The sequence below is a fragment of the Triturus cristatus genome, chromosome 6 (assembly GCF_964204655.1).
Source record: "Triturus cristatus chromosome 6, aTriCri1.1, whole genome shotgun sequence".
NCBI classification, from domain to species: domain Eukaryota; kingdom Metazoa; phylum Chordata; class Amphibia; order Caudata; family Salamandridae; genus Triturus; species Triturus cristatus.
Genome location: NC_140589.1, coordinates 331,119,623 through 331,145,918, shown reverse-complemented (window position 1 = coordinate 331,145,918; position 26,296 = coordinate 331,119,623). Strand labels below are relative to the sequence as shown.

Sequence of the window (26,296 nt, the reverse complement as noted above, 5' to 3'; positions counted from 1 at the left end):
TGAACAGTGTTAGCCAATGGGTGGTGGATTATAGGGCTGAGACCACCCAGCCCTATCAACAAGGATATCGCAGTTTTCCATGGAACATCGCTGGAAAACCAGCGATGTTCCACGGAAAACATCGCCATGACAGGAATAATTATCGCCATTGCGCAATGTGTTGGTAAAACAGCGCTAGCATGGCGATAGAATTCCTCACGCTAAGGGCGGCCAGCGATAATTATCGCTGCTGCTTGTTGATATGCCCCACCCTTTCTTGTGTCTGGTGGGCTTTAGAACTGAAGGATCTAATTCTCAAACTCTTGTCTGTCTATTTGACCTATTTTAGATGTATTTTCACTCCTCTAATAGTGTGCTTGAATTGTCAGTCAAGATCCCTCTTCTCTTGCTATCAAATGAGGTGGCAAGAGATTAAAGGCCATATTGATTGTTGTGCTGGATGCACGGCATGGCAAATCCTTAATTCAAATTTACAAGGCTACTCAAGGGGTTAATTGCACCACCTTGTGTGGCTTTGTAAAGAAATGTAATGATCACAGGAAACTTTTTTCCACTGTATATTTCACAATTGTTTCTCTCCTTTTAACTTGGAAATATTTCCATTCTAATGAAGCAAAACCTGCAAAGAATAACTAGGAATGACAGAGTCAATAGCACTGTGTTGTGTGACCTGGCCCTTTCTGCAGGATCATCCCAGATTTTCAACTTCCTCTGACTTCCTTTGCTGAACTTATTTTTGTTGGCTTTTAGGACTCTGTGCACTGTTACCCTGATAACCAGTGGCAAAGTTTTTTATTGCCATCCTTAAAACATTGTAAAATGGTCCCACACCTGATTGGTACATTTAATGTCCTTTCAAGTCCCTAGTATATTGTACTACATGTACCCAGGGTCTGGATTAAATGCTGCTAGTGGACTGCTGCATTCTTTGTGCCACCCACTAAAGTTGCCTTTTAAAACATGTCTCAGGCCTGCCACTGTAGCCTGTAGCCCAGTTTAAAACTACCTTTTCGGACTGCAAAATAAATCTTTTGCCAGGCCTTAACCTTCCTTAATAATAATGTATAAGTCAACATAAGGTAGACCCTAAAAGCTCATTGGACCGGGCTCATGGTATTTAAAAAGTGGGACACATGTTTAAGTTTTACATGACCTGATGGTGAAAACCTCTAAAGTTGTTTTCATAGTTGTAAGGCCTATCTCTCCCATAAACAAACACATTGTTACCTTGTTGCACTTAATAAGTGGTAACTTCAGTTTGGGATAGAGACATGCTGTTTCCACTCAAACTAATCGTAATTAAAATCCTATTTACTGCTAAAGTAAGATTTTAGGTTACAATTTAAAAAAAGACCCTTTTAAAAAGATGACGGGGCATATTAACAAGCGGCTGCGATAATTATCGCTGGCCTCGCCTAGCGCGAGTTTCCCTATCGCCGGCTATCGCTGAAATTCATCGCCAAGCTAGCGCTGTATTTACAACGCTTAGTGCATTGGCGATAAAAATTCCAGCAATAGCAGGGAAATGTCCCAACATAGCTGGAAAACCAGCAATGTTCCCTGCAAAACAGCGATGACCTTGCTGATACGACCCTGTGGTCGTAACCCCACATTCCACCTCCCATGCAAAGTATGCCTAACACTGGATTTTAGCACATGTTAAAATCCAGCTTAATGGCCGGTTAGCGCGGTTTTGTTTATCGCTACGCCGGCCGGGGCATTGTTGTAAATATCGCAAAGCTGACTTTGCGATATTTTCCCATGTAGTCTATTGAGGCACGCCTACTTTGCATCTCATTAACGATGCGATTCAAAGTGGGTGCTAAATCACAGAAACACGCGCTAGCGTGTCCTTGCTAATATTGCGATAAAATTATCGCCGCTTTTCAGCCGAAAACAGACGCTAAAGCGGCGATAATTTTAGCTCCCCCTCTTGTTAATATGCCCCGTCATTTTTCTGCTGAAAACAACTGTGCCTTTCTAGCAGTGTCCTGGGCCACATGACTGTGAATAGCTGTTTTGTTGTGGGTTGTGTATTGGTTCCAGAAGTGGGACGAAGGAAGCCTAGGTGTGAAGGAAGTATGTCTTCCTCACAGGATGGCTGGGGAGGAGTTATAACCTTCCCTGACTGCACTTCAAAAGGCCCTGTCTGCAGCAGACACAAATGAACCTCACAACCTTTCCTTTGTCACCCTAGACAGTTTGGAGCCAGGATGAGGGGAAGAACTGACCAGAACCAGTTCTGGGGGTACGTCAGGGGATTCCGGTATAGAAGTGGGACCTTTGGAACCTCTCATCAGAAAAACGCCTGGATCTGTGGAAGATTCAGAAAAAAGCCTGCCTGCTGTCTGAGTCAGAGGGACTGCCCTGCAGACTGAAATAGGAAGATAGGACTTGCTTGATTTTAACCCGACTACCCAGAGTGACTTCAAAGGTTATTTGGCTGACCTCCTGCGTGAGCTGCAGGGACACAACAAACTTCCAGGGGTCATCACCAACTGGACTTGCCCGGACCTGCCAGGCCAGAGCCCTGCTGCTAGCCTCTGCTGGAGTGCGTCCTGATCGCCAAGAGATGCCCCCAGGTTCTGGAACCTTGACTGGCATCAGTGTGAACTCCGCCTAAAGAAAAGGTGAAGATACAGAAGATTTTGGCTACACACAACCGCAAAGTGACCTCTTTGCACCGAGAATAGACTGCCCACAATGACCATCAACGCAAACCTCCAGTGGGAACAGCACTTAGCGCCAACAGTGAACATCTGCGCCGATCAGCAACGCGAGACCTGCACTTCGTGTTCCCAGTGACAGTCTGTGACAAACACTGTAAGAAGCTGGGGGCATATCATCAAGGCGGCGCAATAAAATTATCGCCGCTTTTGCGTCCGTTTTCTGCCGAAAGCGGCAATAATTTTATCGCCTTATCAGCAAGGTCACGCTATCGCGTGAATCCTTGCCTTAGCGCCCCTTCCCTTAATGCCCAGCTTTGCATCTCTAATGAGATGTAAAGTGGGCGTACCTTGCCAAACTTACGTGAAGAATGTCGCTAAACGACATTTCTCCAATTAACAAGGAAATCGCTAACCTACTTAGCGATGATAAAAGAAGCGCTAACTGCGCTTAACGCAGGTTTCTGTACGTCTGCTTTTAATCTGATTTAGCCATGTAATCCAATGGGAGGTGGATTACATGGCTAAATCCACCCTGCCCTATCAGCAAGGTATCGCTTGTCGCAGTGCGATTATCGCCGGTTTTCCAGCGATAATCGCACTGTTTTGTAGCTAACGCTTGGATTTCTATCGCTTTGGAGATATGCGTTGCTGATAGCACGCTATCTCCGCGATAGAATCCAGCGATAGCCGGCGATAATTATCCTAGCGCTAAGTGCGCTTAGCGATTATTATCACCGGTTGTTGCTGATATGCCCCCCTGGCTCTTTATATGATATATCAAAATGAGATCTATCATGAAAAGAGTTCAGGGATTCCCTTATGGGAGGATAGGGGTTTGCTATGGCAATCCCTAAGTGCTCTTCTAGGGGCAGTGTGGTCGAGCAGTCTTAGGCTTATCACAGAGGAGTGCAAGACATCTACAAATGCACACAATAGTCAATAAATGAGACAGCCAACTCAGTAAGGATATCCACAACAATTTATAAAAATAACACGTATCTTTATATATGTTTAAGCACCAGAAGGAAATTGTTCAGATAAGCACACTTTTAAATAGGAATTCTTTTCAGGTCAAAAAGTCTACAGTGCAATTTTTAAGATCTATAATATTAACATAGAGAAAGAAAAAGATATGCGGTTTACCGGTTTTTGTTAGCATCTTACAGTACCAGTATCTTGGGTCAAAGGTGAGTACAGGATAAGGACCAAGGCAGCACCGACATTTTACCTCCAGCGGCACTAGGGCAGGCGGTTATAGTGGTGCTAACAACGTCGGGTGCCCAATGCAAACCAATGGGGATCGGTCGGGGTGACAAAGAGGCAAAGTGGGGGAGTTTATGGGGAGGAACTCCACAGTGGATTGAGGACCTGGAGGGCTTGGGGACCACGCTGACACCATTGGCCCACTTCGAAATGGGCTGGGGGGCTCTGTGCAGTGATGCTTGGTGGTGTCGGGTTCTGGCAGTTCTGGAGTCCTCGCGGTTCTTCTTTTGCTGTATGCAGGATGCCGGGGACAGTTCCGCTGTCCCTCGGGAGGTCTTGGTTCCTGGGCAAAGTGTTGGCTGGTCTCCCGGGCTCCGGGGGCTCAGCAGCGGCAGGACAAGTCGATTTTTGGCTCGATCTGCGAATGCAGCAGGCTCATCGGCAGGGTTAGCGCCAAGTCAGTTGCTGGTTGTCTTGTGTTCTTGCTGAGTGGCTCTTCGCATCTGTCTTCTTTCTTCAGGTCGGCAGGATCTGATTTCCTGGAGCCAGAGGCACAAAATACTGAATTAGGGGGAATATTTACAAGCAAGCGATAAAAAATGATCGCCGCTTTTCGCCTAATTAGCAAGGCCACGCTAACGCGTGAAACCTTGCTTTAGCGTGGGGATTCTTTACGCCCAGCTTTGCATCTCTAATGAGATGCAAAGTGGGCGTTCCTGACCTGACATGACAGGAGAAATGTCGCTAAGCGACATTTCTCCTATCATCAAGACCCACGCTATGAAGCATAGCGTCAGGAAAAGTAGCGATAACCCCTGTTATCGCTACTTTCCTTACGCCTGCTTCAGGACTGACTTAGCCATGATATCCTATGGAGGGTGGATATCATGGCTAAGTGTGTGAGTCCCTATCAGCAAGCTAACGCCACATTGCATGAGATTATCGCTGGGTTTCCAGCGATAATCTCATGTTAGGCAGTTAGCGTGAGGATTTTTATCGCTGAGGAGATAAGCGTTGCTAATAGCACGCTATCTCAGTGATAAAAATCCACGTTACCCGGCGATAATTATCCTCACGCTAAGAGCACTGAGCGATAATTATCGCCGGGTGTTGCTGATCAGTAGGTCATCCTGAGGGAGGGGGTGTGAACACCCTCTTTCCAGGCAGGCTTTGTTTCTGACCTCCTGAGAGCAAAGACCCTCACCCGCTGAGGTCAGAAATCTGTCTCAGGAAGCAGGTTGGCAGAGACCAGTCAGCCAACACACCGAGGCTGGTAGGTTTTCAGAGGGCAACTCTAAGGTGCCCTCTGTTTGCATGTATTCATAAATCCATCACTGAAATCAGGGTGGGTTTGTGAATATGAGATGTTTGATACCAAACATCCCTATTTTCAGTGAAGCCATCATGCAGCTGGAGAACTCATTTTCACCAGTGTCCAGCTCATGTTCTAAAATGGCTTCCCTGTTCACTTGTACTGGCAGTAATGGAATGGACCAGCACTGGGACATATCTGCTCAGGCAGGTATGCCCTCGCATGTAGTATTAAGCACCCTGCCTTAGGGCTGCAAGGCCTGCTGTAGGGGTGACTTACAAATACTGCATGCAGTGTTAGGGGACATGACACACAGGGATGTGTGTCATGTTGTGTTTTCACTTTTTTCTGCACCAAAACATGCAGCCTGCGATAGCAGCCCTGCATGAGTTTGGTGAGGGGTCCTTTAAGGTAGCACAGTTCATGCTGTATGTGTGAAGTAATTTGAGCCGAATAAACCGTGTGCACAGCTAAAAAAAAAGTTACACTAACTAAGCCAAATTTCTAGGAAATATCTTTCCAGATCTCATGCAACATGTGACAAAAAAAACAATGGTCTCCAATTAGTATCACCATAGAGTTTGCTTTCAAAAGACAAGAGTTTTAAACATAAATCAATGGGTTCAAGTACAATAATCATTGCTTCATGATAATTGGTACATCAACAAAGTTTCACGATCATTACATTATAACCATGTTGAAACAGAGAGTGACGATTGATGACCTTTGGCCCAATGCTTGAGGGATTGGCAGCCCTCTCACACTGTATAGCACGCTTCAGTTAGATTCATCTTCCCTTGAAAAATTATTTTACTCCATCGGACTATTTTGATGTACTTTTTGGTGTGCAAGCGACAACCTTTCACAGTTCATGCTGTAGCCTTGGGGGGACTCCCAGGCCCTAGGAACCAGGAGTATACCACTTACTAGGGACTTATAGAGGGTGCTTAAGGTATTATCAATTGGGTGAAACAATTGTACAGTTTTGGGAAAGAGATCTGGCATTGGGGAACTGATTAGCAGGAACACAGAGCATTTCCAGTCGAAATCACATCATGTACCAGGCAAAAAGTGGGGGTGACCATGTCAAAAAGGAGTATTTACCTACAATCGCCGGCGTAAAGCTCCAGCAGCAAATGGATCTTTGCGCTACAACAACGACCTTGTGGGATGCTCAACATGCTCCTCGCAACAACAGTCTCCTCCTCCTCCTCTTGACCTCCACCAACGCAAACCGCAACCTTCACACTGGACTTGAGAAGATAACTCTGCAGCGGGACTAGCCTGGTCCCTGTATCTGATCAGTGCTCCATTGCTGTCGGCCTGATCTTGTGACTTTCCCCATGATCAGTGAGACCAGAAATTCTGGAGTGCTGCTTTGTGCTTCTTGGTGCTATTTTCACCTAAGGCTTTAAAGACTCATATCTCTGGTTTTATTGAGTGTTCCTTTGTCATTTTAGTATCATTGTATTTATAAGAATTTACTATATCTTTCTAAATTGGTTTGGGGTTTATCTTATGTTGCATTTGCACTTTATTACTGTTTTAGTGCTGCATAGATACTTTACAAATTGCCCAGTGGCGTAACAAAATTTTAGCAGGCCTTTGCCACCTGCATCCACATTACAAATGCAAAAAGAACAATTGATAGACAGAATGCTGAACAATGTCGAATACTCACCCCCAGAGTCTGGGCCTAATCCATTGTTTTTTGCTCACCACGCGCAACCATTTTGGACCCAGCCATATGCAAATCAGTCTTGACTCTGCTTCCCAAGGGAACAGTCCCGCCTGTACTGCCAGGCAAGGTCCTCCCTGGACCGCAAACAAGCATCCTAGGACCATTTTCGAGGTATTGTCGCTCATCAGCGAGGATAGCTTGAATCTAGTGGCATGGCGAGCACAGGGCCAACGTCTAGCTATCTCCATCCCATTTGGGGTGTTAAATGCAAAAAGAACAATTGATGGACAGAATGTTGAACAACGTCAAACACTCACCCCCAGCCAGAGATCTGGGCCTAAATCCATCGTTTTTATTTGGCTCACCATGCCAAACCAGTTTGGACACATCCTTATGCTAATCAGTCTTGACCCTGCTCCCCATGGAAGCTATGCTTGGAATGTGGGCCCGAGTGATTGCCAGTTGTTGAGATTAGTTCTATTATTTCATCCGTCACCTTGTTGTTTTTGCATTTGCTGTGCACCGGGTATACCCAGACATGGGTCCTTGGCTCATTGTGCCACTGGAACCAAGCTATACCTGACTGAAGAGCACTAACTAGGGAGAAGCCGGTCCTAGATTCCTTGGGGCACATTTACAAGCCCCTAATGCCACTGGAGCATCACTTTTTCTGATGCTCCTGTGGCGTTGATCCATACCCTATATTTACAAGGCAGCATTAAGCCACTTAAGGTGGCTTAACATCATCTTGTAAATATGCCCCTTTCTCCAGCAGTCCAATGTGGCAAAGGGCGGGCAATGGGTGTTGCAGTGTGGGTTCCACCGCACCACCCATTGCTTTTTAACGCTGCCTCATATTTACAAGGGATGGGGCAGTGCCAAAAACGAAGCCCAGGTAAAACCTGGTCTTAGGATGGCGATGGCAATATTAATTTCTCCTCGTATTTTGCTCCTTCTATGTGTGCTGCATTGTGCAGCACATATAGAACATCAATTCACCTTTAAAGACTGTTTATGTGCAGGAAGGTGTCTCTTCCTGCACATAAACAACCCCCCTGCTTATGTGCAGGAAGGTGTCCCTTCCTGCACATAAACAATCCCCCTGCAGCACAGGCATCCTTGCAACATGACGCAAGTGTGCCTGCGCTGGCGCTAGGCAGCTTTTTATATCGCCAGCTCTAGGGGAAATGCAGAGGTGCTCCCTATTTTTGTAAATACAGTGCATCCCTCTGTTTTCAAAATGGCACGCGGTGTAGAGCCAAATTCAACAATGCCGACATTTTCTCGTACATATCCCCCTTTGTGTCCTGGTTCAAAGAGGACCTGGCCTGGCAGTCCGGGCTGGACTATTCCCATGAGGAGCAGGGTCAAGACTGATTTGCATATGGCTGGGTCTAAACTGAGATGGCATGGTGGGCGGAAAAAGATGAATTGGGATGCGGCTCGAGCGATTGCCAGTGGCTGAGATTAATTCAAACATTCCATCCATCACCTTTTTGCTTTTGCATTTGGGCTGCCCTAAGTGCACTGGGTATGCCCAGACGTGAGTCCCAGGCTCACTGTGCCACTGGAACCAAACTATACCTGGCTGAAGATCCCTAACTAGGTCAAAACCGGTCTTAGGTTGCATGTGGATGTATGATATTACAACGCGGGTTTTTACCGCGCGTGCAGTTACATGCAGTTACATCGCATGCGTTACAACGCATGCGATGTTACAACGCTATGCCATTAGAACGCAAGTCTTTACATCGACTTGCGCTAGATGGCGTGCTGACATTAAAAAAGTGTAATTTACTATTCCAACTCCAGTCCACTTAACAGTAGGGAAGGTGTTGGGATAGTAAACTACACTATTTGTAATGTTAGCACGCCATCTAGCGCAAGTCGATGTACAGACTTGCGTTCTAATGGCATAGCGTTGTAACATCGCATGCGTTGTAACGCATGCGATGTAACTGCACAGCGTGGTAATAACCGCGTTGTAATGGCTGTTCCCCGTTGCATGTGTTCTGGTTCAGGGAGGACCTGGCTGGCAGTTCAGGCTGAACTGTGCCCATGAGGAGCAGGGTCAAGACTGATTTGCATGTGGCTGGGTCCAAACTGAGGTGGCATGGTTGGCAAAAAACAATGGATTGGGGTGCAGCCCAAGCGATTGCCAGTAGCTGAGATTAATTAAATTATTCCATCCATCACCTGGCTATTTTTGCATCCACATGAGATCAGCAGGAGTTTCCATGACATGTTTAGTGTCAAAGAGAAAAAAAACATCCTTGTGGGATGTGCATGCTCTGCATACATGCACACTGAAAACCGGTCTGTATTCCATATTTTTATTATAATATTATTTTTATTAACATAAGTTAACTTTAGGGGCTAAGTGAATGTGTCCATCTCCGACGCCTAAATAGGGGAGTAGCTCCAGTTTATCTGTGATTTAATGTGCACGCCCCCCCCAGAAGTTATTTTCTAGGAACACCAATGATAGTCTGACTAGTGGTATTTTAAACATTGCATACAATAAAATACATAGAGAACATAATGCATATGTATGCAATGGCTGTGTAGGCATGGGTAAAATGGGTAAATGCTGCTGTGGGTAATTGGCAGGGCCACTAGAATTATGTGATTCTGTGGCTGTGTCGTTTTCCACATTATTATGCATTTGCTACATAACACATCACCTGCAACATAAGCTACACATTTTAGCAAAACACAAACAGATCAAAAATGTTACTAAACTCTACGTGACGTGTTGCCGTGCAGTGGAAGACCCTATGTAAAAGTTGACAGACCACCTCTTTGTTGCTTTTTACTATATTTATATGTTCAGCTGGTACAAATTAGGTCAACCTCTTGCCCGGGCACTGTTATCTTGTTAAAAAATGACACAATTCTGAAGCAATACTATCATAAAAATTGACACATTACGTCATGTAATTTGCCTTTTCTTGCCACATAATTAAGTCAACCCTGCTGCATAATTTGATTCTTCCATGCTGCATAATTCCAATGGCCCTGGTAAAAAATATAAATCACTTGTGGAGGGATTCACATTCAGTGTAAGAGATGTCATCAACTTTTCAATGAATCTCCTTGGATTAAGATTGATCACATGTCCCTACAGAACTCCCCCCTTAGTTTATGGCATATGCAGGGGACACCATGCCTACAATTAACTAGGTCAAAAGGGCTACCAAGTTTGTCAGCTTAAGTGTGACATTTCATTGTTTACAGCCACTGATATGTGACATTTTTAGGCCTCACATGTGACACTCTGACTGACACCTTAGGGAAAACGTTGTCTTTGACCCAAGCAGATAATTGTTATGCACAGGTAGGATGAATTTTCCCAGATGCCTGTGTAAGGACCCTTTACGGGTAGCTTTACCTACTTGTGTCAGATATTTTACCTAGCAATACAAATGGACTCCATTTGGGCCTCTCACAATATCATGACTCCCCTTTCAACAATAATTCCCTTACTGCTGCCTGTTACCATCATCAGCTGCCCAATAAAATCATGTGCTTGGTCCCCTTCCTCACAGCCCCTTAGACACTTCCTCGGTATCACTAACTGCCTTGTTATACACAAAGAACGTATTTTATTTTGGAAACTAAAATAACCACTGCAGCTGTACATTCCTACTATGGTAGCTATCAGTATGAAAACACAAGTGTAATTTGTGGAACGGAAAAGGCTTTCATGCTCCATAGGTGTACAAGAAATGATCAATTAGACCTTACACAGTGACGGCGCGTTTTTCCAATTCGGCTATGAATAGTTAATGCATTACATTCTGGTACTATTAGTCCTGTGAGACAAGCAAAATAACAAAGCAAGATACATCTGACAAGAGAGAGGTTCGAGATCTCTGCTTTAGAATCCTGCAGCTTAATGTGGTATTTTAAATATTGAATTTACTGATTTTGTTTGTGTAACAGAGGCTTTATTTTGGTTTGAAACAAAAATACACGAAACCCTTGTAAATATTTCAGTAAAGCTGGTCACTGTCGTTTTTCAGTGCTGTGCTTTTACTGTATTATATTTGTAAATTATTTTTAAACTATGGGGCCTATTTACGAGTCGAGTTGAGTCACCCTTGCACGACACAAGGTGGTGCAAGAGCGACACAAGTCATAAATGAGATTTATAAAGCCACTTGTGGCCCCAAGTGGCTCCATAAATCTGGACTGAAGCAATGCAGTGCAAATTGCTGCATTGCTTTTCTCTGAAATGGGAAGGCATTCCATGGGCGTTGCGTGGGTGTTCCCACACAACCCCCATGGCTTTTGACGCATTCCCAGATTTACCAGAACTGGTAGACCTGGGAATGCGCCGAAATATCTTTATTTCTCTGCGTTGCTTTCTCTTTCTATGTGTGCTGCATTTTGAAGCACACATAGAAAGAGGAATATGCCTCTCACAATTGTTTTTGTGGTCAGGAAGGTGCCCCTTCCTGCACAAAAACAATCCTGCATGCAATGTAGGCACCCTTGTACCATAGTACAAGGGTCTCTGCGTTTGTGCTAGGTTGCCAAAAGGGCACAAGCGCAGGGTGAAAGGCAGGGATTTTAACTTAAAATACTGCTCATTCCTGCCCTTTCCCTGTCTCCTACTGCAGCGCAGCAGTCCACCGTGCTGCGCTGCGTGACAAGTTCGTAAATAGGCCCCTATATGTATTGCATATTGCTTTTAACTTTGGCCTGGCACATCATTCAGATCATGCCCTGAGGGAAACAAGAATTCTGGGTTTCCATCAGATCCTTTAATGGCAACATTGTGAAATCACCTGCAATGACTAGCATTTACTGTCCTGGACTTACGTTTTTCCCCTTATCAGTACATATGTTTAACAGCTGATGTAAGAAGAAATACTTTAGAATGTGTTCTAGAGCAGCCTAAAGGCCCCTCACTGATAACTTACGTAAACAAAGACATAAAGGCAATGCTAAAATGAATAAATATTATTTCATATAACGTTTTACTTAACAATTGTGTGTAGGCCTTTGTAAAAACTTGAAACGTGGGGGCATATTATCAAGACAGGCGATAAAATTATCGCCTCTTTAGCGGCAGAAAACTGCCGCTAAAACGGCGATAATGGACTTGATAATATGCTCTATGGAATTCCAATTGAAGCCCATGTTAGACGTCCTTCACATCTAACATGGGCTTCAATTGGAATTCCATAGAGCATATTATCAAGCCAATTATCGCCGTTTTAGCGGCAGTTTTCTGCCGCTAAAGCGGTGATAATTTTATCGCCTGTCTTGATAATATGCCCACTGAAGAGTGGGCTAGCATTTTTCTCTGGAAAAGGTGGCAACCCTACCTCTACTCCAGTAAATTCTGTGCTGCCTCTTACCTCTAACATACAGTGCTCTGTGGAGGACTCTCTCTCTCAGGGCCCCCCACTTACTACTGTAAGGTGCCTGGCAGGCTCCGACTTATCAGAAACAAATAGACAAATACGTCTATTCGTATTATTCGTACTGTTCGTACTATTCGCATATTATCAAGAACGGCGTTAAAAATTATTGCCGGTTTAGCGGCAGAAAACTGCAGCTAAAGCGACGATAATGGGCTTGATAATATGCCCTGGAGAATTCCAATAGAAGTCCATGGGGCATATTATCAACGGCCAGCGATAATTATCGCTGGCCGTGCTTAGCGATAACTTTTATATCTCAGGCTATCTCTGGAATGTATCGCCCTGGTAGCGCGTTATTAACAACGCGTTACTCCAGGGTGATAAAAGTTCCTGAGATAGCGAGGTTATCTCTGTTTTGCCGGGAACATCGCTGGTTTTCCAGCGATGTTCCCTACAAAACGGCAATAACCTTGCTGATACGACCCAGTGGTCTTATCAGCATAATCCACCCCCTATGTAAAGCATAGGTAAGTCTGGATTTTAGCAGACGTTAGTTTTTGGTGAAAATGGCAGTTTTCGCCAAAATCTAACGTGTGCTAAAATCCTGTGGGTTGCCTTGTAAATATAGCGATGTGAACATCAGCGATATTTGCAAGGTAGTCCATCCGGGGAACGCCCAGTGACGCCCACTTTGCATCTCATTAGAGATGCAAAGGGAGGCGTTGGGAAAAAGGGTGCTAACATGCGATTATACATGTTAGAACCCTCTTGTAAATAGGGCGATATTTTTATCTCCGCTTTTTTGCTTTTTTAAGTCAAAAAAGCGGAGATAAAGCCCTTGTAAATATGCCCCCATGTTCCGGTGTGAACATGGGCTTCTATTGGAATTCTCCAAGGCATATTATCAAGCCAATTATCGCCGCTTTAGCAGCAGTTTTCTGCCACTAAACCGGCGATAATTTTAACGCCGTCCTTGATAATATGCCCCTTTGTTCCTTTTCAGTCCTGGGCCAGCGCTTTGTCAACTCAAAACAGGCAGCACACTGCAGCTGCTTTAGAGAAACACACAGTGCACAGACAAGGGTCCTAGGGGCATATTTACAAGGGCTTTATCTCCGCTTTTTTTGGCTTATCTCTAATGAGATGCAAAGTGGGCATCACTGGGCATACCCCGGATGGACTACCTTGCAAATATCGCTGATGTTCACATCGCGATATTTACAAGGCAGCCCACAGGATTTTAGCACATGTTAGTTTTTGGAGAAAACCTCTGTTTTCTCCATAAACTAACGTCTGCTAAAATGCAGACTTACCTATCCCTGACATTGCAATGTTCCCTGCAAAACAGCGATTTCCCCACTATCTCTGGAATTTTTATCGCCCTGGAGTAACGCGTTGTTAATAATGCGTTACCAGGGCGATAAATTCCAGAGATAGACGGCGATAAATAACAAAGCGCTAAGCGTGCTTTGCGTTTATTTATCGCCGTCCTTGTAAATATGCCCCTTAATCACCAGGGTGTTAATTACTCCTCTGACATTGCCTCTAAGTTAAGCCGGATTGCTTTTGTGCCAGCCTACAAGAGAGTTAAACACAGGTTAATTTAGTAACTTTTGCGGTTCATGCCTAACAGGGATTGTGTTTATTATTGAGTGGGGCTTCCACCTTTCTCAACTAATAAACCGATTTCTTAGAAACTGTTTTTATACGTGAAAGTATTTCTTCATTGATTGGTGAGTTTGTGTGTTATTGTGTTGATAGGCGTGGTTGCTGTTTTGAAAGTTCAAATCACTAATATTGCAAACTATTTTGAAATGCATTTTTTATGTTTATCGCTGTAATAAAACATTTGCTCCTTTTTATGTGTTCTTTGTAGAATACTATGGACATTCCAGGATTACAGCTGGCTAACCAAGAGTATTATCCCTATGTCTGCTACAAGATTGACCTCAATATCCTCAACTACAACTGACATGAGCCATGTTGCAAGCCTCCGCTTCACTCTTGCAGAGTTTAGGGACAATGCAAGAAATAGCAGTGTGGATCGCGCTGTATTTTAAGAGATTTTCACATGAATAAATGACTACAGAATATGTACATTATAAGTATTTGAGCAGTCTCCCTTTATCTGTATGAAAATACATTGTTCAATCATCGAAAAGTTTTATATGGTCAGCCAAGTAAACAACATTCTGTGGCCTTAATCAAAATAGAAACATTATTGTTGTATTTATTTTTGTATATTACAATAAATATAGAATGAAAGTTTTATTTCTTTGTTTGTTCTTCAGTGAGTACTGAGAATGTATGAAAAAACAAATCACTGATGTGTGTGCTTAAGCAGGTTGTCGCCCGCAATAGTGCAACTGAGCGAGGCCGCTGCAGAAAAAAATGTTGAACTGTAGAAGATTCAATTGCACCACCACAAAAATATTTAGGGACAGATTTACAAGCCCCCTGCACCACCAGTACGTCACTTTTCGTGACGTACTGGTGGCGCAGGGGGCTCCTCCATATTTACAAGAAGAGGAAAAGCCACCCTGCGTGACTTTTCCTCTCGTTGTAAATACCGCCCTTCACACGCAGCACTTTGCGTTGAAGGGGCATTCCATGGGTTTTGCTGTGGGTGTTCCCACGCAACATCCATGGAACAAGACACATCTCCAGATTTACAAGAAATTGTAAATCTGGAGATGCGTCTGAATGCTACGCCACCCTAGAAGTGGCGTAGAGAGGCGCAACGAGGAGAAATGTTTTCGTTTCTCCTAGTTTTTTCCTCTTTCAATGTGTGCTGCATTCTACAGCACGCATTGAAAGAGGAAAATGTCTGTAGTGATTGTTTTTGTGCAGGAAGGTGCCCTTCCTGCACAAAAACAATCTCCCCATGACACAGGCATCCTTGCACCATGGTGCAAATGTGCCTGTGCAGGCGCATGGCAGCAGTTTGTGCGCCAGCGCAGGGGGAAGCACAGAGATGCAACATATACTTGTAAATATGTCGCATCCCTGTGCTTCGGAAGTGCCGCAGCGTGGAGCAGCCAAAGGGCTTGCGGTGCCACGCTGCTGCACTTCTATGTAGATCTGCCCACAAGTGGTTTGTGAAGAGTACATGGAGGCAATGTAAAAGCGTGGACACACTTTTCTCCTTGTACAAACGCAATTGAGAAAAAGGCTGTGGGCCAAAGCTTACAGGATTTGGGTCCTGAAGATGCAGGTATTTGAAAAGCGCCTGTAAAATCAAAGGGCCCCTATTTCACAAACTGAATTTTGAAGTACGTAAAGTAGTATTACTCACAAACTACAAAATGCAATTCACAAACCTACTGCGGAGATTATGCATCTCCTTATCTTTTGTTTTCCACAGTGCTGGAGATCTCCGTACATTTAGGTATACAAATTAGTAGTAAATGTGGGAGGAACCACAGAGAGTAGTGGGAAATAGAGGTTAATTGCTACTAAATGTGAGGGGTTTAGGAAAATTTAAGGAGGAGTTTTGAGGGAAATGGGGATTCATGCTAATACAAAACACAACCCCACAAAAGATTACAGGGCATATCTACAAGGCGACGATAGAAAATTATCGCCGCTTTTGCGTCCGTTTTCGGCCGAAAAGCAGCGATAATTTTATCGCCTAATCAGCAAGGTCACGCTGTCGCGTGAAACCTTGCATTAGCGCCCGGATTCTTAACGCCCAGCTTTGCATCTCTAATGAGATGCAAAGTGGGCGTTCCTGACCTGACATGACTGGAGAAATGTCGCTGAGCGACATTTCTCCTATCATCAAGCCCCACGCTATGAAGCATAGAGGCAGGAAAAGTGACGCAGCAGTGGCGTAAAAGTGCTGCAAGGTTCCTTGTGAATCTGCCTCTTAGGTACATATGTACAAGCCCCTATCGCCACCACAACATCACTTTTACCGACGTTGTGGTAGCGATAGGAGCTGCGCCTTATGTACAAGGCAGCGTTAAGCCACTTAATGTGGCTTAATGCTGCCTTGTGCATAATGCCCCCTTTTGCGCTATGGTTAGTGTGAATGGGGTGGGCAGCGGGTGTTGTGGTGGGCGTTCCTCCGCAACACCCATTCATTTTGATGCTGCCCCCTATGTACAAGGGTGGCGTACATAGGAAGCAGCGGCAAAATTAAGACCAGGTAAATCCTGGCCTTAAGTTGGCGAAACGCAGAGAAAGGCATTATTTCTCCCCTTTTTTGCTTTTTCCATGTGTGCTGCCTTGTGCAGCACTCATGGAAAAGGCAAAATGCCATAGTTTGTTTATGAAGCAGCACACATGAAAGTGACAGAATGACATTTTAGGATTGGTTATGTGCAGGAAGGGACACCTTCCTATACATAAACAATATTCTCCTGCACGCAGACACTCTTGTACTATGGTGCAAGGGTGCCTGCGTTGGCGATCAGTTGCTAAACTTAGTGCCATCGCAAAGAGAAGCACTAGGCTGCAACACATTCTTGTAAATATGGTGCAGCCTTGCGTTTCAGAAATGGCGGAGCGCTGCGTTAAGCCAAGGAGGCTAACGCCGCGCTCTGCCACTTCCTTGTACATATCCCCCTTAGATTTTTGCTTAATACCTGTCAAAAGCAGTAGTAGTTTAGCTGTACTAACATTGCTATGGTATAACAAGCATTTGCAATGCCATCGATCTCACATTTGTGAGAGTTAGAGCAATTGGCATTGTAAATGACAATGTGGCATATTATCAAGAATGGCGTTAAAATTATCACCGGTTTAGCGGCAGAAAACTGCTGCTAAAGCGGCTATAATGGGCTTGATAATATGCCCTGGAGAATTCCAATAGAAGCCCATGTTCACACCAGAACATGGACTTCTATTGGAATTCTCAAGGGCATATTATCAAGCCCATTATCGCCGCTTTAGCGGCAGTTTTCTGCCGCTAAACCGGTGATAATTTTTAACGCCGTCCTTGATAATATGCCCCATAGTATTTCACCCATGTGTTTTGGTTTGGAGTGGAGTGAATGTATGTCGTTTGGAGTGGGATTATGTGTGTTGATTTAGAATTGTTAGTTGAGGAATTGTGTGGTGTGTAGTGTATTTGTGTAGTGGAATTATATGGGATGGTGAATAGAAATCGGTGAGAGTTGCACAGAATAGACGGAAAGGGAGCTAGAGAGGGATAGGTAGTGTGAGAAGTTGGCCTGGTATATGATGTTCACTAGTTAAAGAGACCACCTTGTACCATGCCAAGCAACCCTTATGGTGTGGTTGTAAGTCAACCTTTTCGGACTAGCTGCCCCAGTGGTAGCGTAGGCTAAGCAGTCTTTGAGGCTAAACTCGTTAAAGCGTGTTAAGCCAGCTGTTTTACCATATGCAACCCCCCTTTATACCAATGAAAGGACACCACACAGATATATATTCAAAATATATATGTATTTATTACTCAAAGTATCCCCTAGACTCTTTATGAGCACAGGAGCACAAATCGTTAAACAAGAAAGTATTACAATATACAGAAGTTGCACTTTATATGGATGGGCCCTGGTGGCCACTCAAACCATATACTAAAATAGTGGTATAAGTACCACGACTAGGAAAGGGAAAAGGCCTAGGGCCTCTAGAATCGCTGGGCCTACAAGGAGCTAACATCAGTTAGTGACCAGGAGGTCCACGGGTCGCGTGTGCAGTGAGGAAAGTTACACGCGGGCTCCCATAGGTTTTCAATGGGTGCGTAAAAGTTCAAAAGTTACTGCTAGTAGGGTCTTCTGGATGGACTACGAACTTAAGACTTAAAACACAGACACTAGAGATGTTTCTCTACACTTGGGCACTGGAGTGCCAGCTTTACCTCACCCACAGGAAGCGGGTGCATAGGTCTCGAAGTGCGTCGGGTTTTGTCTATCTGTTCAATGGAGCCTGATGACAAAGATGCTGCAGGCGGTCGGTCCAGAAGAGATGCGGTGGATCCAAGGGTGGATCGGAGTTGTAGAAGACCTGAAAGCAGAGGGGACAGTGTTCACAGTCACTAGCCAGTGACCGGCGTGGCACCAGGTGGGTACCAGGCGATGTCCGGTGCAAACAGGTGATGAGGGGTAGCTTGTCTCCGGAGCCACGTGGTCCCTGAAGGTCGACGACGTCCAGGAGTCGGTTCACGAGCTGTCCCACGCAGGCTCTCGCTGTCGGCAGTGTCGGCGACTCGAAGGAAGCAAACAAGCCTTGGCAAAGGCAGGAGTCGTGGAAAGTGAAGAAAGCTGATTGTTCTGACCAGCAAGATCAGAGGGGCTGCTCCTTTGGAGGGCAGCAGGGGCCAGTCTGGAGCAACCAGACCAGCATTGTAGTTTTCAAAGTTCGTCGCCAAAATGGCCACTAGCCAACGGGCTAGGGACCGGGCAGGCGCATCGAGATGCAAAGTGCAGAGGGGCCCCAAGCAGATCGTGGAGATGCTGGAGGGCTCACCTTTGGTGCAGATGCTGCTCGGATGTTGGGCTTCTCAGGACCCAAAGCACAACTTGGAGGGAGCCTCTGTTGTTGCGCTTGCAGCTTGTCGTGGGTCTTTCAAGATGGCTGGCTCCACGTGTCTCGGTGCCTCCACGGGTTCCTTCTTTTCAGGGACTGTGGATCGAGCGGTGAGAGGTCTGGAGGTCCAGGTCTTGTCGGGCTCTGGGTTTGGGCTACGGCAGGAGGTGGCGGCTAAGCAGACATCGAGTAGCTGGTTGGTGCTTGCGTTAGCAAGATGGTCACTCCCTGACCATAGGGGAGATTTCCTTCTGTCCTCTGTGCAGCAGAGCATCGAAGTTCCCATCTTCTTCTTTGTAGTAAGTTGATTCCAGGATGTCTGAAGTCTTAGGACACAGCTCCTACCTTTAAGCGGATTCTAGGGGCCGGACTACCTGCTAGGTCCCTCCCTAAGGGTGGGACCAGGAAGGGGGGTGGTTACACCCCCAATCCTTTGTCCAGCTCGCCCCAGGTCTGGGGCTGGTGTGCCCCAAGACCGGTTTGAACTGGCATATGCACCGAGGCTCCTTGTGAGCCTCAGGCATGTCTGATTCCATTCAAGCCCTACCTGACCAATACACAAAATCCTGTCTGGGGTGGTGCACGCACCTCCCCTGGCAGGAAACCCTTTGTCCACATCTCCCAAGCTGGAAGGACTCCCAGCAGCAGGAGGGCAGACTTGTGTCTGTGGTGGCAGCGTCCATTTTGTGGAGCTGAGGCTATGTCTGATTTTACCCGGGTTTCAGGTACTGTACATGTCGTGTCCCTCTAGAAGGGTGGAATGCTAACCCCGTCGCCAGAATTGGCGAGGGGTTAGTATTCCAATTCGTATGACACCTTACACGACATGTTTTGATAAAGCCAAACCAAAGATAGCATTTAACCGCGAGGTTCATAATGCACTTAAGAGTATATGGTATGACGATATCTGGAACCGGTAGAAGGAAGTTGTTCCGACTCTGCAGACAGGCTCAGCTCATGCCAGATCACCATCTCACATGGGACCAAGCACTCTGCCTTCAGGATTGTTAAGGCCTACCATAGGAGTGACTTATAGGTTAGCATGTGTCCCATTTAAGGTTAGGTATAGGTATACTACACCTAAGCAAGAGGTGGTTACACCAACTTACCCCAGCTGAGTGATCAGCCAGTTGTGTCAAATTGTGTCAATTTAGTAGAGAGAACAGCAGGCTGGGGGTCTGATTAGCAGGCCCACAGCCTCAGTATGTCAAAAACCAGTGAAGCAAAAAGCAAAAATTTGGGGTGACCATAGGATAGCAGACCCTACTCTCCTACACAACCCCCCCCCCCCAAACGCAGGGACATTAAACTAGCCTTGACCAGTCTCGTCTTCATGTCCTAAGTGGAAGTACCTGGAGAGACCATCTGCATTCCCATGGTCTGTACCTGGCCGGTGCTCCACTGTAAAGTCCATCCCCTGTAGGGAAATGGACCACCTAAGCAGTTTGGGGTTTTCACCCTTCATCTGATTTAGCCACAAGAGGGGCTTATGGTCGGTCTGAATCTTGAAGTGAGTGCCAAACAAGTATGGCCTCAGCTTCTTCAGGGCCCACACCACAGCAAAGGCCTCCCTCTCAATAGCTGACCAATTCTTCTCTCTGGGGGTCAACCTTATGCTAATAAAAGCAATGGGTTGGTCTTGACCATCTACATTAAGTTGTGACAGCACAGCTCCCACACCCAACTCAGAAGCCTCTGTTTGGACAATAAACTCTTTGGAGTAGTCAGGACTTTTCAGGATAGGTGCAGAGCACATGGCCTTCTTCAGGTCGTCAAATGCCTTTTGACAGCTTACTGTCCACTGAACCTTTTTGGGCATCTTTTTGGATGTCAGATCATTAAGAGGAGTCACAATGGACCCATAGTTCTTAACAAACTTCCTGTAGTACCCAGTCAAGCCCAAGAAAGCTCGAACTTGAGTCTGGGTGGTTGGAGGAGACCAGTCCTTGATGGATTGTATCTTACTCTCCAGTGGTTGAACTTGGCCTCCACCTATAAGGTGGCCCAAGTACACAACCTTACTCTGCCCTATCTGGCACTTAGTAGCCTTGATAGTGAGGCCTGCCTTTTTCAGAGCCTCAAGTACCTTCTTCAGGTGGATCAGGTGATCCTCCCAGGTGGAGCTAAAGACAGCAATGTCATCAAGATATGCTGCACAAAAGTCATCCAACCCAGTAAGGACTTGATTCACCAACCTTTGGAAGGTGGCAGGTGCATTCTTCAGACCAAAGGGCATCACCAAAAATTGGTAGTGCCCACCTGGGGTTGAAAATGCTGTTTTGGCCTTAGACTCCTCAGCTAATCTGATTTGTCAATAGCCAGCTGTCAAATCAAATGTGCTCAAAAACGTAGCAAAGCCAGTTTATCTATGAGCTCATCTGCCCTTGGAATAGGATGTGCATCTGTCCTAGTGACAGCATTGAGTCCTCTGTAATCCACACAGAACCTCATCTCTCTCTTGCCATCTTTGGTGTGAGGTTTGGGGACCAGAACCACGGGGCTAGCCCAGGGGCTCTCTGATGGTTCAATGACTCCCAGTTCCAGCATTTTGTGTACCTCAGCCTTTATACAGTCCCTGACGTGGTCAGGTTGTCTGTAAAGTTTGTTCTTCACAGGCAGACTGTCACCAGTGTCCACCACATGGGTACACCAGTCAGTTTGACTAGGTATCAGTGAGAACATATGTTGAATTGATTGTAGAACCTGTCTACATTCAATCTGCTGATGATCAGTGAGGTTGCCTCCAAGGGTCACTCCTTCAACTGAACCATCTTCAGGGTTCTGAGACAACAAGTCTGGGAGAGGGTCACTCTATTCCTCCTGTCCCTCATCTGTAGCCATGAGCAAGCCCATGTCTGCCCTGTCAGCATATGCGTTTAACCTGTTAACATGGAGTACCCTGTGGGGACTCCTGGGAGTTCCTAGGTCCACCAAGTAGGTAACCTCTCCCTTCTTTTCCAGGATTGTATGGGGTCCAGACCATTTGTCTTGGAGTGCTGCTGGGGCCACTGGCTCCAACACCCATACCTTCTGTCCTGGCTGAAACTCAACCAAGACAGCCTTTTGGTCATGCCAAGCTTTCTGTAAGGCCTGGCTTGCCTCAAGGTTTTTGGATGCCTTCTCCATATACTCAGCCATCCTGGAGCCGAGACCAAGTACATAGTCCACTATGTCTTGTTTAGGCTTTTTGAGAGGTAACTCCCATTCTTCCTTCACTAAACACAGTGGGCCTCTTACAGGGTGCCCAAACAACAATTCAAAGGGTCTGTAGCCAACTCCTTTTTGTGGGACCTCTCTGTAAGCAAACAGAAGGCAGGGTAGAAGGATGTCCCATCTTCGCCTGAGCTTTTCAGGTAATCCTTTGATCATACCCTTTAGGGTCTTGTTGAATCTCTCAACAAACCCATTGCATTGTGGGTGATAAGGAGTGGTGAACTTGTAGTTGACACCACATTCCTTCCACATAGCTGTCAAGTATCCTGACATGAAGTTGGTACCTCTGTCAGAAACCACCTCCTTAGGAAACCCCACTCTGGAGAATACTCCCAGCAGGGCCCTGGCCACAACAGGAGCTGTAGTGGTCATAAGGGGAATTGCCTCTGGATACCTGGTGGCATGATCCACTACCTCCAGTATAAATCTGTGCCCAGATGCAGTGGGAGGATCCATGGGACCCACTATATCTAATCCCACTCTTTCAAAGGGGACCCCCACCACAGGTAGTGGTATTAGGGGGGCCTTTGTTGTGCCACCTGATTTGCCACTGGCTTGGCAGGTCACACAGGAGCGACAAAACTCCTTGGTATCTTCATTCATGTGAGGCCAGTGAAAGTGAGGGACAAGCCTGTCCCAAGTCTTGTTCTGGCCTAAGTGTCCTGCTAGAGGAATATCATGGGCCAAGGTAAGAAGGAAGCCCCTAAATTGCAGAGGTATAACCAACCTCCTGGTTGCACCAGGTTTTGGGTCTCTAGCCTCTGAATAAAGGAGCCCATCATCCCAATACACTTTATGGGTACCTTGAGCATTCCCAGCAGCCTCAGCAGCAGCCAGTTGTCTGAGGGGTTCAAGAGATGGACAGGTTAACTGAGCCTGCCCCAAGTCAGCCCTGGAAGGTCCCCCTGTCCCCAGAAACTCAACCTGATCAGGTTCAAGCTCTTCAGGGACAGTTCCTTCAGGGTTTTCTAGATCATCTTCCTGGGAAGGCTGATCATCACTTGGAGGCAGGGGGGAAGGCACAGCCTTAACCCTCCTGTTCTTCTTCTTAGTAGGTGCTTGGTCCATTGTTCCAGGATCCAAGACCTGTGGTTCAGTGAGGCACTTTTTGGCCTGTGACCTGGTCACAGCAAGGACATGTGGTGATATACCTAACATCTCTGCATGTGTCCTGTACTCCACTTCTGACCATAGAGAACTCTCTAGGTCATTGCCCAACAAACATTCTACTGGGAGGTCTGCACTAACCACAACCCTTTTGAGGCCAGTTACCCCTCCCCATGAGAAGTTAGCAATAGCCACACTATGAGAAGTAGTGGCATTGGTCACCAGGTAATTCTCACCTGGTATGTACTGTCCAGGGTCCACAAAGCCTGGTGTCACCATAGTGACACTGGCACATGTGTCCCTGTAGGCTTGAGCCACTTTTGCATTTATTAAAGGAGTCTGTCTGTACTTGCCCAGGTTACTGGGGCTCACAGTCAGAGACAAATCCATGTCCCCATCACAGATCAAGACTGCCTGTGTCAGGGTTCTGTGTAAGTCAGAATCTCCTTCAGTTCCCATAGTGATTCCCACTACACCCTTTGTCTGGGGACCAACACTGCTAACAGTAGTACTGGGAGCAGGTGCCTTAGGGCAACAGTGTTGGGGGCTCCACCCTTCTTACAATCACTAGTCCAGTGAGTTGTATTCTTGCAAGATTTGCACCAGGGTTTCTTTGGACCTTCTTTCTTCTTACCTTTAGGTTGTTGGGACCCACCCTCGTTAGTACTAGTTTGGGGCCCTGTTGAAGACTTCTGGTCTTTGGATTTCTGATCTCCACCCTTTTGGTCTGTTTTCTTCTGATCACCCCCTTGGCCCTGGTTCTGGTTCTTTTGCTTAACCCTGGTTCTGACCCATTTGTCTGCCTTCTTTCCCAATTCTTGGGGAGAGGTCAGATCTGAGTCAACCAAGTGTTGATGCAGTTGCTGGTTCTGACAGTTATTTAAAATCAGTTCTCTCATCGTAAAATTGTACAATCCTGTATAATCAGATACCTTACTTCCCAGCAACCAACCCTCCAAAGCCTTAGTGGCACATTCAATGTATTCAGACCAGTCCTGAGTCTGTGTCTTCTGGGTATCTCTGAACATTAACCTGTACTGTTCAGTGGTTAAGCCTAACCCATCAACTAGGACACTCTTCAGGGCTCTGTAGTTTCTGACATCCTCCTGCCTAACAGTGAGGAGTCTATCTCTGCCTCTTCCTTCAAAGGAGAGCCATAAGATTGCTGCCCACTGGTCTTCAGGAACCTGCTGCACTTTGCAGGCTCTCTCAAGAGCAGTCATCCACTTGTGGATATCATCCCCACTTTTGTAGGGGGGCACAACCTTGGACAGGTTCCTATTGTCAAAGACCCTATCTTTGTCCTTAGGGACAATGCTGCCACCTGTGGGTATAGACCCACTCTCTCTAGGTTGCCTAGCCTTTTTCAGTTTCTCTTCCATCAGGGCTACTTCTAGCTCCTGTCTCCTGATCCTCAGCTGAGCTTCCTTCATTCTGGCCTCATGCTCCCTCCTCTGAGGGCTGGTCATCCCTCTTCTGGAGTGACCTTGAGAGCCTCTAGAGACATGAGAACCATTAGAGTCACCTGAGTGATTCCTCCGCCTCCCAAGCCCCTGGTTAAGTCCACTAGGGAGATCCAACGGGGTGAACCCATTGTCAGTCCCAAGTAGCCTTAAGTTAGCTGGGCCACGTATAACACTTGGCACTGGGCTAGTTCTCCCTTCATCCCCACTACCATCTGTATCAGTACCCTTATCACTTTCATCCTCTGTAGTGTGATTCTCATCTAAGGGGTGACTATTGGAAAGGGGTACTTCAGTAGCATCTTCAGAAGGGGGGCCTCCTGTTCCAGTCCCTGAGGGGCCTAACTGGGAGACTTTCTTGAGAGCTCTCTGATCTTCATCAGCTTGTAAGAGTTCTCTGAGTTCAGCAGAGGTAGGGTTCCTGGGCTGTTTAAGGCCCCTGATATTTGCCAACTGCCTGAGCTCATTTTGGTTTAGGGTAGCAAAGATGGTTGGTGCCCTCTGGGGGTCACTCTCGACAGAGATGGGTACATTGGACCCCTCTGCCCCAGCCATTGCTCTTAAGTGTGGGTGGATGTGTTACAACTACCTACACTTGGGTTTTCCTACTAAACCTCTCTAGTAGTTGTAGTCAGGGTGTGCTACTCCCTTTGCTCTACAGCAACTAAGTTCAGTAGAACTTAAGTATATCTAATCTTGTTTTATATGTACCTAAAGGTACCTGTATGATCTTTCAATTGGTAACAAAGAGATTACAGAGGTAAAACACAGCAAGCTCAAATCCAACCGCTGCTCACCAATGTGAGAAGTTGGCCTGGTATATGATGTTCACTAGTTAAAGTGACCACCTTGTACCATGCCAAGCAACCCTTATGGTGTGGTTGTAAGTCAACCTTTTCGGACTAGCTGCCCTAGTGGTAGCGTAGGCTAAGCAGTCTTTGAGGCTAAACTCGTTAAAGCGTGTTAAGCCAGCTGTTTTACCATATGCAACCCCCCTTTATACCAATGAAAGGACACCACACAGATATATATTCAAAATATATATGTATTTATTACTCAAAGTATCCCCTAGACTCTTTATGAGCACAGGAGCACAAATCGTTAAACAAGAAAGTATTACAATATACAGAAGTTGCACTTTATATGGATGGGCCCTTGTGGTCACTCAAACCATATACTAAAATAGTGGTATAAGTACCACGACTAGTTAAGGGAAAAGGCCTAGGGCCTCTAGAATCGCTGGGCCTACAAGGAGCTAACGTCAGTTAGTGACCAGGAGGTCCACGGGTCGCGTGTGCAATGAGGAAAGTTACACGCTGGCTCCCATATGTTTTCAATGGGTGCGTAAAAGTTCAAAAGTTACTGCTAGAAGGGTCTTCTGGATGGACTACGAATTTAAGACTTAAAACACAGACACTAGAGATGTTTCTCTACACTTGGGCACCGGAGTGCCAGCTTTACCTCACCCACAGGAAGCGGGTGCATAGGTCTCGAAGTGCGTCGGGTTTCGTCTATCTGTTCAATGGAGCCTGATGACAAAGATGCTGCAGGCGGTCGGTCCAGAAGAGATGCGGTGGATCCAAGGGTGGATCGGAGTTGTAGAAGACCTGAAAGCAGAGGGGACAGTGTTCACAGTCACTAGCCAGTGACCGGCGTGGCACCAGGTGGGTACCAGGCGATGTCGGGTGCAAACAGGTGATGAGGGGTAGCTTGTCTCCGCAGCCACGTGGTCCCTGAAGGTTGACGACGTTCAGGAGTTGGTTCACGAGCTGTCCCACGCA

The 26,296-nt window shown here is 46.1% G+C and overlaps 1 protein-coding gene across 2 annotated transcripts in view; it reads left to right on the top strand.

The window, feature by feature from the left end:
• The window catches only part of ATP6V1C2 (ATPase H+ transporting V1 subunit C2), a 283,506-nt gene extending 268,995 nt beyond the window's left edge, over window positions 1-14,511 (top strand). For both annotated transcript variants that reach the window (XM_085610702.1, XM_085610700.1), the window contains one exon: window positions 14,117-14,511. In XM_085610702.1, the coding sequence (XP_085466828.1) occupies window positions 14,117-14,212 (96 nt within the window). In that variant the 3' untranslated portion in view covers window positions 14,213-14,511. The remainder of the gene's footprint in view (window positions 1-14,116) is intronic.
• Window positions 14,512-26,296: the final 11,785 nt, after the last annotated feature.